The 13,879-nt window shown below is 36.3% G+C and overlaps 2 protein-coding genes across 2 annotated transcripts in view; both read left to right on the top strand.

The window, feature by feature from the left end:
• LOC111595856 (roundabout homolog 2) overlaps window positions 1-13,879 on the top strand; it is a 50,286-nt gene that overhangs the window by 23,526 nt on the left and 12,881 nt on the right. The window contains exons 3-5 of the mRNA XM_030223366.1: window positions 7,429-7,531; window positions 13,249-13,533; window positions 13,695-13,835. Of these exons, the coding sequence (XP_030079226.1) occupies window positions 7,429-7,531; window positions 13,249-13,533; window positions 13,695-13,835 (529 nt within the window). The remainder of the gene's footprint in view (window positions 1-7,428; window positions 7,532-13,248; window positions 13,534-13,694; window positions 13,836-13,879) is intronic.
• LOC111595857 (40S ribosomal protein S28-like) lies at window positions 11,504-11,933 on the top strand. The gene has a single exon (XM_023309772.2). It carries the CDS (start codon window positions 11,610-11,612, stop codon window positions 11,805-11,807), a length of 198 nt encoding a protein of 65 aa, XP_023165540.1. The 5' UTR covers window positions 11,504-11,609; the 3' UTR covers window positions 11,808-11,933.

Raw genomic sequence — 13,879 nt, 5'->3', positions numbered from 1 at the left:
CTCGCAACGAGCTTTTAAATGAATTAATTCCAAAGCAGCTTCTCGTCTCTTGGCCTGGCTTGGCTTTTCTCACTGCATCCTGTCAACCATCCACGCATCCGTGCGGCCAAGCCACACGTTGGCCACATTCTATTTGGCCCCGACATTTTTGGCATATTTCTGTTGAGCACGCAAAAACTTGTTGATTATTGAACATTTCTGGCGGCAGGTAAATGCAATTTATTTCACTTCGAACACCGCCTAAAAGGATTATAAATTAACAGCTTAAAAGGTATTAAATGGCAGAGGAAGTTTCGTATAAAAGGAAAAGCTTAAATCGCATTGGGTAATCTAATCTATTTGCTATGATTTTTTTCTGCAATTTTTTAGGAGTTTTAATATATAATATAATAATAATAAATATAATAAATTTGTTAAATATTTGTATTTATATAAATTTATAAAATTTATAAATTTATATATGGATTGTTAGTTGAGTTATCGAGCTGTACAAGCATGCCCTAAGTGACTTTCACTGTCCAGCTGTCTCTGTGTAGGCAAAGCTGGCCGATGCACCTAGGACATCAATAAGCATATATATAGTTATGGATAGCAAAGAGTATGGAGTAAAATGAAGAGTTACTGATGGAAGAGCATAGAGTAAAATAAGATAAAAAAGTTGTATTATTCTTTTGGGTTTTTTAGAGAATATCTTAAAAATTTTCAAAAATAATATTATATAAATATTATATAAAAATCTAAATTATGAATATAGCTATATATATAAATATTAAATTTAATATATATAGTAGATAAATTTCATTAAATTTTACTTCATTTTTTTCGGCTAGTTTTAAATTCCATTTCCATTTCAACTTATAGAACTGACCCTTCGCAAGCGAAATAAATTTTTTCCGTTTGCAGTTAATCCTCGACTTTTTGCAGCGCACAAAGGAATAGTCCATAAACTAATCCACATAAATTCGCAGCCAGCTTCATTTTGAAATTTAAGCCAAGCATTTTATTTCTTTTGTTATGCGAGCTTATTTTTTTAGAGAGTCCTCTTGCCATTTTTCTATGTCACTTGCATAATTTACATTCTAATTCCGCCGGCTTTTCGCTCGCCATCTCTCTGCTGCTCTCACTCTCACTCCGATACGCTTGGCTCGTCCTATCTCGCTTTCAATCATTCTCTGTTTCTGTTAAGTTTGGAACAATTCATCTTGCTTATAATGCGAGTGAAGCTCCTACTTTGCCCGGGCATTATTATAACGAGGGGCGCCCTAGACCCGAAAATGATAGCCCAGAACTATGCAACACTATCAAATTACATGAGATAGAGTGAGAGAGGAAGAGAGGTGTGGAGGGAGAGGCAAGATGCTGCTGCTTTAATATGGCACAAAAGTTTGCTAGAGTATCTCCTTTAAGTAACAAAAGCAGACAAGCGAATGGGGAATATGCAATAAAATACAAGAAGACACAAGCGTATATATATGTGTGTGTTTGTGTGTGTGTGCGAGGGAAACGCGCGCCCGAAAAAAAAAATAAAAGCTGAAGTGTAGTGAAAAGTGACAGTGGAAGAGCGAGCAACAGGGAGACAGACAATAATTTACGTAACAGCACGAAAAAGAGAGTAGAAGCAGGAGAAGTGGAGAACACAAGCACCAGTCAGACATGGGCATAGAGGGGGCGTGGTTGAGGGTATACACATGATGATTTGTAGCAACTATGCTTTGCTTTTGCCTGCCTCATCAGCAGCAGTCGCAGCAGCAGCAGCAGCAGCAGTTGAAGAGCCAACAACTGACTCTCTTCTCGACTCTTTTTCGGGCATATTTGTGGATCTGGCTGGCTGTCTGTCTGTCTGACTGAGTTGAGTGTTTGCATGTAAAGCGTTCGTTGCCATCTAAATGTTTATTTAAGCGCTGAAGTAGTTTTGCGGCTAGCTTTAAAATGCAATCAGCAATTCAAGCAAGCAGTTCGCATAAATCAAACCGCATTTGATTGCATTTCTTTGGACTCTTTTACTGCTCTTCACTTGGGCGCTCAATTAAAAACCTGCTCAAGGCAGTTTAAGGAAATATTACTGTAGGGAGCGGAGCGGCAGCTGCTCCACTTGCCACATAACTTTCAACTGTCGGCGCGTGGAGCACATTTTAATGAGTTTACAAACGCTTGACACATTCGCAGCTTCATAAAAATAAGGCAGTTTATATACACATTCTGCAGTGCTACAACGCGGCCCACGTTGCGTATGCTTTATATATATATTTACATGTACATCTCCCTTTTATGTGCGGCTCGCTTATTAACTGTGTAGGGGCAGGGGTCGCAGGGCGTCGGCTGTTAGCTGCTTTGAGAGCCGTTTAATGAACGACTTAACAGTTGGCAGCAAGTCAAGTAGCCGTGGGAGTTGGTAGTAAAAAATATAGCATACATGTCATGGAATATATGAAATGCTTGGCAAAAGGTTTGATTTATGGACAGCTCGTTGAGGACAGAGGCAGCATGAATCAGCAGCAGTTTACTAAGACAAGTTTTTATAGTAAGATGGTATGGGAGAGATAGAGAGAAGGAGTTTGCCTAGCAGATGCTCTATACGAATGCTGAAAAGCAGTCGCAAATGCATATTTATTTCTATAGATAAGTTAAGGACAGTCAGGGTAATATGAAAGGATATTTAGAGGAATGGATGTATATATAAGTATATAAATAGCAGCATGTAGTAGAGGAAACACACTTGAGTAGATGAAGCATATATAGCTAGACATAGAGAACAGGTAGAAACATACAGAGGAGGTAATATAGGATGACATTTAGAAGTACATTTAATAAGGCAAAGAAGAGGCAATATTGAAAGGAATATAGAAGATATATAACCAGACATAGAAGTTGACTTATAGGAAGTTTCAGAAAAGTTCATATAGGAGGCTCTATATTAAGGTATATTAGAGGGTATATGTAGCAAAACATATAAAAGAATCTATATGGAGATAAAAGACCTTATATAGTATATAGACATTTAGATGGACAATTGGGAGCATTTGAAGAAGGACATTTAAATGAATATGTAGAAGACTATAGAGCAAGCCAAATAGTATTTATAAGAGAAAACATAGAAGAATAAATAAAATGATTTATGACATTAAATGTATAAGGCGAGATATCAGTGCAATTTTATATTATAGTCGTAAACATATTACTATGAATACAGAGAAATGTTCATCTCAGAGGCTGAGAATTGATGCTGAAATATACAAATAAAAAAAATTCTGCTCTTGAAACATATATATATATATATATTGACTTATGTATTTATAAATTATCCTGCACTCTTATACGCTTTTCTATATGTATTTCCATATGTATATATTTTGTATTCTATTATATATCCTTCAGCAGTTGCCCCTAACCATACCCCCATGTGTTCATATATAAATGTTTAACTCGCACTTTTATTAAATTACACGATCATAAATTTTTATCGTATAATATCTGCCTAAAAATTTATAAAATATATATAAATAATTACAAAAAGTTAAGCTTTTACAAACGTTCTTAGGCTATTAGGTAAAATCACACATTCACAACTAGCAATCGTCAAATATTTATATACAAATTAGTTTTTGCCTTGCAGCGCATCCTTTTCATTGCACATATTTTATTTCCAATTTTTTAGCTCTTATTTCAATTTCATTAGCTAATTACATACTTTGAATATATACCTGTTGCCTGCAATTGTCCCACAACATCTGCTCCCCTCTCCCTCTCTCTGTCTCCTGTGCAGACCAGTTGATAGCTGACATTTAAACAATTTTGCTGACTGATTTCAGGCTCAATTAAAAGCATTTACACGCCGCATTTTACCGACTTTAAATTTAAGCAATATTATAAAGAACTCACACACGCACACATACTTTTTATCTTTATCTCACACACTTTCTCTGTCTATCGTTTGCTGTATCTCTCACTGTCTTTCTCACTCTCTCACAATTACAAAATGTAACAACATGAAAACGAAATGGCTCCCAAATGAAATGTTGTAAATTTATGGGTATTTTAAATTAAAACGGAAGCGTGTTTTCAACGCGCGACTACACACAGTTCAACGCACACACACACATACATATATACAGTCAATATATTTTATAGCCGCATTGCTGCCCCTTGACTCCTGCTTCAAAGACGCACGTAGCACACGGCAGAGCTGCTGCTGCTGCTGTTGTTGCTCCTCTTGTTGTTATTATTGTTGTTGTTGGTGTCAAATCAGTTTCAATGTTCGCTGGCAGCACGCACCAAGCAAAAGAAATAACAACAACAAAAACCAAGCGCAGCCAATTCTCAGCAATTCGCGTGGCTCCAGTCATTAAAGACATAAATAAATTTATGTGACTTTCGGCGCAGTTGCTTTTCCGTCTTTTGGGACCCCCGAAAAAGCAGAGAAGAAAATTTAATTTCAGCTCACCGGAAAATAAAGGCAACCGAAATAGAAGTAGCCAAAGAGTAAGCAACATATATAGATTACATTGTCTGGCTTAGTCTGTGCTGTGCTGTGCGTATTATATTTTATTTTTTATTTTTATTTTTTTTTTAATTTGCGCACGTTGCCATTGCAACGGATCTGGCTGCCATTTTTTCATTAGAAAGGATGACGATGCCTGCGGCAGCTTCTTTTCCATATTATTTATATAACATTTTTAATAGCAAATGTTGCGCAGGCAGCTAATGAGCTTAGCTCTGCCAGAGCAGCATGCTTAAATCAAAGTGGAACTTAAATAAAATAAAACATAATTGGAGCGAGCTGATAGAGCTAGCAGACTGAAAAGATATGCATATAATGATAGTTGAGCTGTACAATTTTTAAGTTTCTAATGCGTTGCACAGGGCGTATGGTTTATATTTGTATTGAAGAAGCAAAAAATATATGTCAAATATATTCGTAGTCGTATGGAAAGCTATGTTAATGAATTCTGTTTTTGAGCTGAAAAGTGAGTATCTTTAAGATACTTCATACAAGAAATACAAATATTTATATGCGTCACCTGAGGCGTATACGTAATGTCTATACAAAACATATGCTTATGTAACTGGTTGCATGTCATTATATAAGACATGTGCTTTTGTTATATAAAAATATCTTTTAATAAAGTAATAGCTTACATCATATTCTTTGGCTGAGGATTAAGCAACTTTGCAATGTAAACGAGGCGTATGCGTGATATTTAAATAAAAATGGTTAAGCACAGATAAAGATTATCAAAAATGGGTTATATAGTGGATTTTCAAGCTAAGCACAGCTTGATTTATTCAAAATTATAATTCGTATTAAAATTTATTATATGTATTATATAAAATAGATTATATACAGATGCTATGCCTTCATATACCTGTAGACAATAAAGGCCCAAACTTTCTTAAAGCTGATTAAAAATCTTCAAGTTTTATATAAATATTTGATGCCCACATCAAATGAATTATAATGCTTTAGAAGCTTAGGAAAATGGAATAATTAAATAGTTTTTTTATCTCATGCCACTGAGAGCACAAAACGTTAATCCTCTTGCCTGAATAGACATCAAACATGGATTATGCACATATTGCTGTGGTGGCATATGATAAAGGCAACAAATGTATTAATATATACAAAGTATATTACATATATATATATATATATATATATATATATATAAAAGGAGATATATATTTAAGTAGAGATTGCCAGAAGTTTTGCCTGAAGTAAACGCTTTGCCTTTCCTTTGACTCGCATGACAATTGCGTTGCTGCCTGAAGCGCATTCACTTATTTGTTTTACAAAGCACACCCGCGGCACAACGCACACACACACACACACCTATATGTATACACCCACATGAGTAAGATTAAATGAAAGAATAATAGAGCTGAAGAACCCTTTTGTCATCTTCACTTAGCGCAACACTTAATTTCACTTGGATGAGGCGCAGAAGTTGTGTAAATTGTGCGAACTTTGTTGCTGCTCGCTGCTCTGCCTCAGATAAATATGACAAACACACACACAATCACACACACCCACACACACAGAGAGTGTAACATACATTTTGACATTTAATTTTAAGCGCATGTTGGGGAATTTCTTTTGTGCGCCAAAAGCAAATAAACAAACTGCAAAGACAAAAACAGTGAAACAACACAAGGCAAAGGGCGCTAAGACAAAAGGGGGCGGGGCAGGGGCCATGAAGTAACTATAAAGTTGCTCGAGAGACATTTTATGATTTGAGCACTTGAAGGCAGCAGACGCGCAACAGACAACAGATTGCTGACTGTTTATTATGGCCAAAAAAGACGAGGCAACAGAGCCAAGCATAGGCGAGAGCGAGAGCGAGCGAGAGACAGAGAATATAGAGAGGGGGAAAGAAAGAGATAGAAAGCAGCACATGAGATAGAGACTGCAAATCAACGTCTTGCGAAAGCACTTTTTGCAGCCCATTTGTAAAATGACAATAAGAAAAAGCAACGCAATCTAAGAGATGATATAACTTTTTATATACCCTGTACAAATTCAGACTAGAGATAGTATTTGGCCGAGAAGCACGAGTGCTACAGTTGTATATGCATATGTACGTAAGTCTGTTAAGTGACCAAGCTACTCAAACATGACCTAACTAACTTAAATATACCCTGTAAAATCTGTAAGCATTGGGTTTATTAACTAAGTATAAATAAATATCAATTAATGTTTGGGTAGGGACAAAATTAAAGATAACAACAGTGGCAAATGTTGAAGATTTTCATAATTTAGATATCCTGTAAATTTATTACTATCTAGTTTCTCAACTGTTATAAGAAATTATTAAAGAAAAACATATGAACAATTTTAGAAAAATTAAAATACAAATGCTTGCCAAGGCAATTTTATGTATCTTCTATATACCCTATAAAAATACAAAATCAACTAAAAAAATGTATAAATACCTTATATAAATATTAGACAGAAAATTATTTAAGTTTGTTAAATGATAATAAAATATATATCATGAAAAGCAAATTCTACAAAAAATGGCAAAACTATAAAAATACCCTGTAAAATAATATTCTGCTATGTATTAGCATATTTTATATATAATTATTTTATTTGACACAACAAAGCTTCAAATATACCCTTTTATAAATGATTTAGGTATGAATTAAAATATCACTGAATCAAATTATTTTTTTTTACAGAGTATATTTGAAGTTATAAGATTTTTCAAATATTTGTATAATCTTAAAATATTTTTATAAATTATTAATTAAATTCGTTAAAATTAATTTAACAACAAAAACCCAACGCTCTCATTATAGTCTGGTATACCCACTTAACACCTCTAAGTTACAGAGCAAAAACACAATCTTTTACTCATTTCAATTAAAATTTGCTCACATTTGGCTCGAAGTTTTCAAGTGAAACCTCCTCTCAACGCCTTCTTCTTGCAGGTTGTCAATTCACGTCGCGAAACAGATGCTGGCATCTACTGGTGCGAGGCGAAGAACGAACTGGGCGTGGCACGGAGTCGCAATGCCACGCTGCAAGTGGCGGGTAAGTTCCATATCCCTAACCAAAGTCTTACGCTGCCAACATGGATTTGCGTTTTTAATATTCTAAATTGATGTTGATTTTTGTGTCGCTGTTGTTGCTGGGCTTCGATATGCTCCGGGGACAGCAATGGGTTTTTTTAGGTTTCAGGCTTGGGTTTTCGGGCTGGGCTGTTGCCCCGCCCACTCAACTAACTAGCTGGCGCTGCGTTTACAAGTTTTTCGCATGAACGCACCCACTTGTCTTGTCAGAGGTCCCTGTCCCTGCCTCTATTAACCCGTTTTAGTTGCTGTCTCACTCTCTCTCCATCTCTGTCGTTGCCATTTTTTGTGACTTTTAAAGCCTTTTCAGCTGGTTAGTTGGTTGCTCGGCTGACTGAGCGCTCAGCTCAGTCTGAGTTTTTCTATCATTTTCCTTCACTTGCGTGGGAGTGTGTGTGTGTGTGTGCGTGATTTATGGCCACATATGCATAGGGTGTAGCTATATTTAGATTGGGCAAGGTCTGTTTGCATAGAGCTTGAAGCCGGCACAATAAATTGGAAAATGAACCACTTAAGGGCAGCTCAACTAGCATTAAACGTTAATATAATAAAGTAAATATCCAGCTGCAGTTATTTTGAGATATTTTTATACGGTTCAATATGGCTCTGCTGGGAAATGTTATATATATATTATATATTTTTAATATAAATTTTAAATATATTTTTTAATTTTCAGCATTTTTATAAATCCAAACTTCAGTATTTCATTATTTACCTTGCTCTAAATTTTCATTATTTATATAGAAAACCCATTTGAGGATCATTTTTCAGGTCGCATGTTGACCACATCTTTTGGCCCACAGTTGTTCCATTTTTTTGGGGGCCATTTGTACTCCCAATTGCCCTATTGCTGCCGCAGACCAACATTTTGTCTCTTGTTGGCTAATATTTCTTTTATTTGCTGGTCTCCTTTCATATGCCCTCGATGCTTGCTGTGCCATTCCCTACTTTTTCACGACTGCCGCCCACATGAAAATCGATATTGCTTCCTGACTTTGTGAGCTCATTTTTTTCTGTATTTTTGTGCTCCCTTTTCTGTTTTTGTGGTTGGCTTTTGCTTTTTGCGGTATCCTTGGGGAATATTTTTCAATATTTGCATGTAAATCACGAAAAGCACGTCAAATTTGTTTGCTTGGTTAAAACGTCGTTATTGCGACTCTCGAGCTAAGAGCCAAGAGCAAGGCGTTCACATTGATTGGGTTAGGCAATAAAAGCGAGCACGAGGCAGCAGCAGCAACAGCAGCAGTTCACTTGCTCAGTTAGAGTTAGAGGGCGAACGCAGGGAAAGAGTGGGCGAGGTTTCTCTGTCAATAATAAAAACATAAGTTGCCTATTTCTGATGTTGTCAGCGCAATTTGTGTAGAACGTCGTCGCATTACGCATACGCAATGTATGCGCCCACTGACAGAAAGGGGTAGAGCTTATCAAATATGAAAGTCAGTCAGGTTTATACAAATATTGTGGACTACTTATTTGTGTTGCTTGGCGCACAAAACATAAGCATATTTGCACTTTATTGAATACACAAATGTGAGTGGCTTACAGCAAGTAAATAATAGTAAACAAACAACTTTTCTGCTTTAATATGCAAGAAACAGATGGTTTAGTTGGTATTGAAAGAGAAAAGAATTTATCTATAACTAGAAATACTTTTTATAATTTTTTAAAATTTTTTAAAATTTTTTTTAATTTTTTGTTGACTCTTTGCGGAGCATCGTCTTCAGCGTAAGTCTTGCCTAGTTCAAAGCTTTTCATCTTCATTTATAAATTTCATAGAAGCCTAAAAAACTTATGTAGATATTCAGCTATCTTTCATTTCGCAAATATCTTCCAGAACGAGCCTTATACCTATTAATATGCCGTCCATGTGAGACGGAGCTCAAGCATATCTTTAATTGAGCTGAGCGCTATCATAAATCTTTCGGTGACACACACACACGCATATACACTTATATACATGTATATGTGTGACTTATAAATATTGTCTCAACGGTCATTTATTAACTCATTATCAGCAGCTGGCATTTTGCACCTTTTCAGCGACTGTTTAACGCTTGACTGAGTCACGACCTCGAACCGAACCGAACCGAACCGAAAACTGACACCGTACCGAACCGATTGGCGTGGCCTAGAACTTTGGGCCGTGCCACTGAACCTGACACTGATTATGACTTTGATTAATTTATTGATGGTTGGCGTGTTTCCTGCTGTGCTCAGCCATAGCCACGGCTCCTACTGCCTCCCTCTGTGCTCGCATTAAAAGTTTTGTCTGTATTTTGCTTTTCTCTCTTTTCTCTTCTTCTTTTTTTTGTTTTGAGGGAAAATTCGCTTTCGTGTTCACTTTCCATGCGTTGAAAGACTTTGATTTATGTTGATTTATAGACATCACTTTAAATTTAATAAAAGTCATGCCCGACCAGGTTTTAAACTAAGGCGCACAGCAAATGCGCTTATTCACTTTGCAGATTAAAATAAAATGAAATAAAATAAAATAAAATGCAAAAAGTAAAATGTAATTTACGTAAAAGCAGCTGCCGCTTCTCCCTTTTTTATATTTGGATTTATTCGTTATATATTTTGTTGAATGCACAAAGCTCGCCTTTCAGAGCAGCAAAAATAACCAAAAAAGAAAAAAATGTGCACTTTCAGCTGCTTTTCAAGTGCTTGAAAGTTACTTGATTTATTACACTACTCACCCACACTGTCTATACAAAAATATCTTTGTGTGTGTGTGTGGGAGGGAGGACAAATATTCACCTAGCCAAATTTATAACTGAGCAAATCGGTCTAGCTGCCAGTGTCAGCAGCAGAGCTGCCTAGCAGGGTGGAAAGGTGTGCAAATTACAGGTTCACAATTTGACCACAAAAAGAAGCTGCCAGCAGAGAAAATGGAAAATGCAAAAGCAGCGAACGCCATGCAAAATAAATGCAGACAGCTGAGTTAGTGCCTTAAATCTGCGGTTGGCAGAAGCAAGACCAAAAGCGAAAAGCGAAATATATATATATGTATATATATATTTATGTATATATCATGCTGATAATACAGCCTGATTTATCATGCAGCCGGGGTTAGGCAAGTCTTTTCAAATGCACAAAGAAGTTGTTCACAACAAAAATAGCTCAGAAATATATAAAAATTATATGAATGTAAGTAGGTATTATTACATTTCAAGTAACATAAAATGCAGTTACAGATTGCAAGAGCTCACTTAATATATTATTTATATATAACACTTGATTTATATAATAACTCTATGATTGCTGCCCAACTTATGATATAATATAAGTCTTTTATATGTATCTTCTCATATTCCCTGATATTTCTATAAGAAAATTGTCTGATTGATAATAAGAAAATGAATTAGAATTTAGCACCTGACATATGGGTATTGTCGGAAAAAGTATACAAACTATGAAGACAGAAATTCAAATTCATTGCATATTTTATTTGATGAAGCAGCTTACGAACCACGAACTCTTCACAATTATCAACTGCAACACTGCAAATAAATTATATATCGATATTTCAATCATCATCAAAGCACAATTTTTTATTGCTTCCAACTTTGTTCCGATTCGAAAGCACGACTATCGGATAAAGCTTAGACAAACGATATCTGCAATAGCAACACTTCATTTAAAATTAGTTTTCGATATATATTCCTTTTACATATCTGATATTGATGCCACTTCACTCACTTATCTAAGGCAGCAGTACAGTTGCTGAAAAGCTATATGAGTTATCCTGCCATTTGTTAAATAAAAACTCATAAATAATTATCTCTCATGCTTAACTACATTGCAATATCAATCTTAAAGTCAACTTCAAATTTTGTATCCATACAGCATGGTTGCAAGCTATCGACAGCTTATATTGCAACACTGTCCAATGGGTAGTTATCGATAAAAGTTTTCCATGACTTCAGGTCAACAAATGCAGCTAAGCCTCAATGCATTCAGTCTGCTTCCTTTCTGCTGGCGACTGCTGAGTGAGAGACTTCAAGTGGTCTTCATAAAAAAAAGTTAGAGAAGCTGAAACTATGGACAAGCCCATTGTTTGGGCACGTGTTGTTAAGGTCCTCGGCCGCACTGGCTCCCAGGGGCAGTGCACCCAGGTCAAGGTGGAATTTCTGGGCGAACAGAATCGTCAAATCATACGCAATGTTAAAGGACCTGTGCGCGAAGGCGATATTCTAACGCTGCTCGAATCGGAGCGAGAAGCTCGGCGTTTGCGCTAGAAGAAGAATGAATCTAAATCAGGATCTGAACACATAAATAACTAAAATATTTGCTGATTATTTGGGACCAGCTCTTGAGCGAATGCAAGCACACAAAAATATAAAACCTCAGATGACAAATTGTCAAATATATAAACTCCTTGCAAATTGTAAAATGTTTAGAACATTCATATAATAAATTTAATGTATGAGCGCAATAATAGCGAATAATTGATAAATGCTTAAAAAATATTTTATAATTTTTATTATGAGATAATGAGGTCTTAAAATAAAATAATTATAAAATAAAATATTTGTATAGTTAAATTATTTAAAAAAATATATATATCTTTTATATTGTATACGTAATTATGCCTAACTAGAGAAAGAATAAAACAATATGAGAAATTGTTAGAAATATTTATTTTTTGCTGTAATAAGATTTCCGATATTGCAAGACAAAATTTTAATAGTTTACAAACAATCCATTCAATTAATTTTTTATTCCAGAAATATTAAAAAATTAATATAAATATTATTTGTCCCAATAAAATGGAAATATTCACAAATATTTTTCATACTTGACTAAAATGTCAGAAATTATCAGAAATCTTGTTTAGGTATTAAAACAAAATATGGAAAATAATTTAAAATGTTTGCTATACCAAAAATAGTATAAACATTTTTGATACTTAAAAAAATTAAGAAATCTTAAATATTATTTTCGTAACTTAAGCATATTAAAGTCTTTAAAAATTAAATTAAATAAAATTAAATATAATTTTTTGAGCCCTATTTTTTTATGAAGCAAATGCTCTGCAGGCTTCTTGCATTATAGATAGAAGCTTATCTCATGATTAATTCATATACTTAAAACACTGACATTGCCCAGCTGAATTATTTTTTGTTCCTGATTTGCTGTTTCATACGAAAAATCTATGTGTGTTATCGATTGCTAGCACTAATCGAATAGGCATTCAACTATTACATTTCTAACCGATTTGGCTTAACTCTACTTAAGTTACGAGTCATCACCGTGAATCCACGATATCTTGCAGCTGCATATATCAAAACAGAATGAAATTTGCTAAAAAGCTGCCCTTGGCCTTCGCAGGCTTTTTTACAAATGAGCTCTCGTTGCTGCAGGTGCAGGTGTGTGCGTATAAAAATCACATTTATGCCATTTACCAACAATTTATCTTTGCTGTCAGACCACAAACACCCACGCACACACACACACACACACAAAAAGAGAGCGTGGGTGCTTTGCGCGGCCTCAGGTTAAGGCAGGACAGGGACAGGCATTTATCATGCAAAACCAAGATAATTTATAACCACCAGGCAGCAGGCGGGCATCAAATGGACAGAGGCCAGCCCACACACACTCACACACACACACTCACTCACTCAGTCTCTAAAGGTTTTGCCACTCATCGTCCGCTTCTGCTTGCTCGATTTACAGTGCTGCGCGATGAGTTTCGCCTGGAGCCGCAGAACACGCGCATCGCACAGGGTGACACAGCGCTGCTGGAGTGTGCAGCGCCGAGGGGCATACCGGAACCGACGGTCACGTGGAAGAAGGGCGGCCAGAAATTGGATTTGGAGGGCACGAAGCGTATACGCATCGTTGATGGCGGCAATTTGGCCATACAGGATGCACGTCAAAGTGACGAGGGTCAATACCAGTGCATTGCCAAGAATCCTGTCGGTGTGCGCGAATCATCCCTAGCCACGCTCAAAGTACATGGTAAGTCGACCCATCCCTCGCTCCCCCTCTCTCTCTCTCTCTGTACCCACATTGTGCCACACCTCGAATCAATGTGTCATGTCCAATTTACTGAATTGTGACTTGGGTCGCTCTGTACAGCACCTCAAATGCCGCTAAGCGCTTCATTATGTTTATTGCAGTTAAGCCCTACATCATACGCGGACCACATGATCAAACGGTGCTCGAAGGCGCCTCCGTCACCTTTCCCTGCCGCGTGGGCGGGGATCCCATGCCGGATGTGCTCTGGCTGCGCACAGCCTCCGGCGGCAACATGCCCCTCGGTGAGTTCACAGTCCGGCCGGAGGTGTCTTATCTAATTCTAATA

Source organism: Drosophila hydei, unplaced genomic scaffold, assembly GCF_003285905.1.
Source record: "Drosophila hydei strain 15085-1641.00,03,60 unplaced genomic scaffold, DhydRS2 tig00000172-arrow-pilon, whole genome shotgun sequence".
Classification (NCBI taxonomy): Eukaryota; Metazoa; Arthropoda; class Insecta; order Diptera; family Drosophilidae; genus Drosophila; species Drosophila hydei.
Note: the sequence above shows the minus strand (reverse complement) of the source record. Positions and strands in the feature narration are given on the sequence as shown.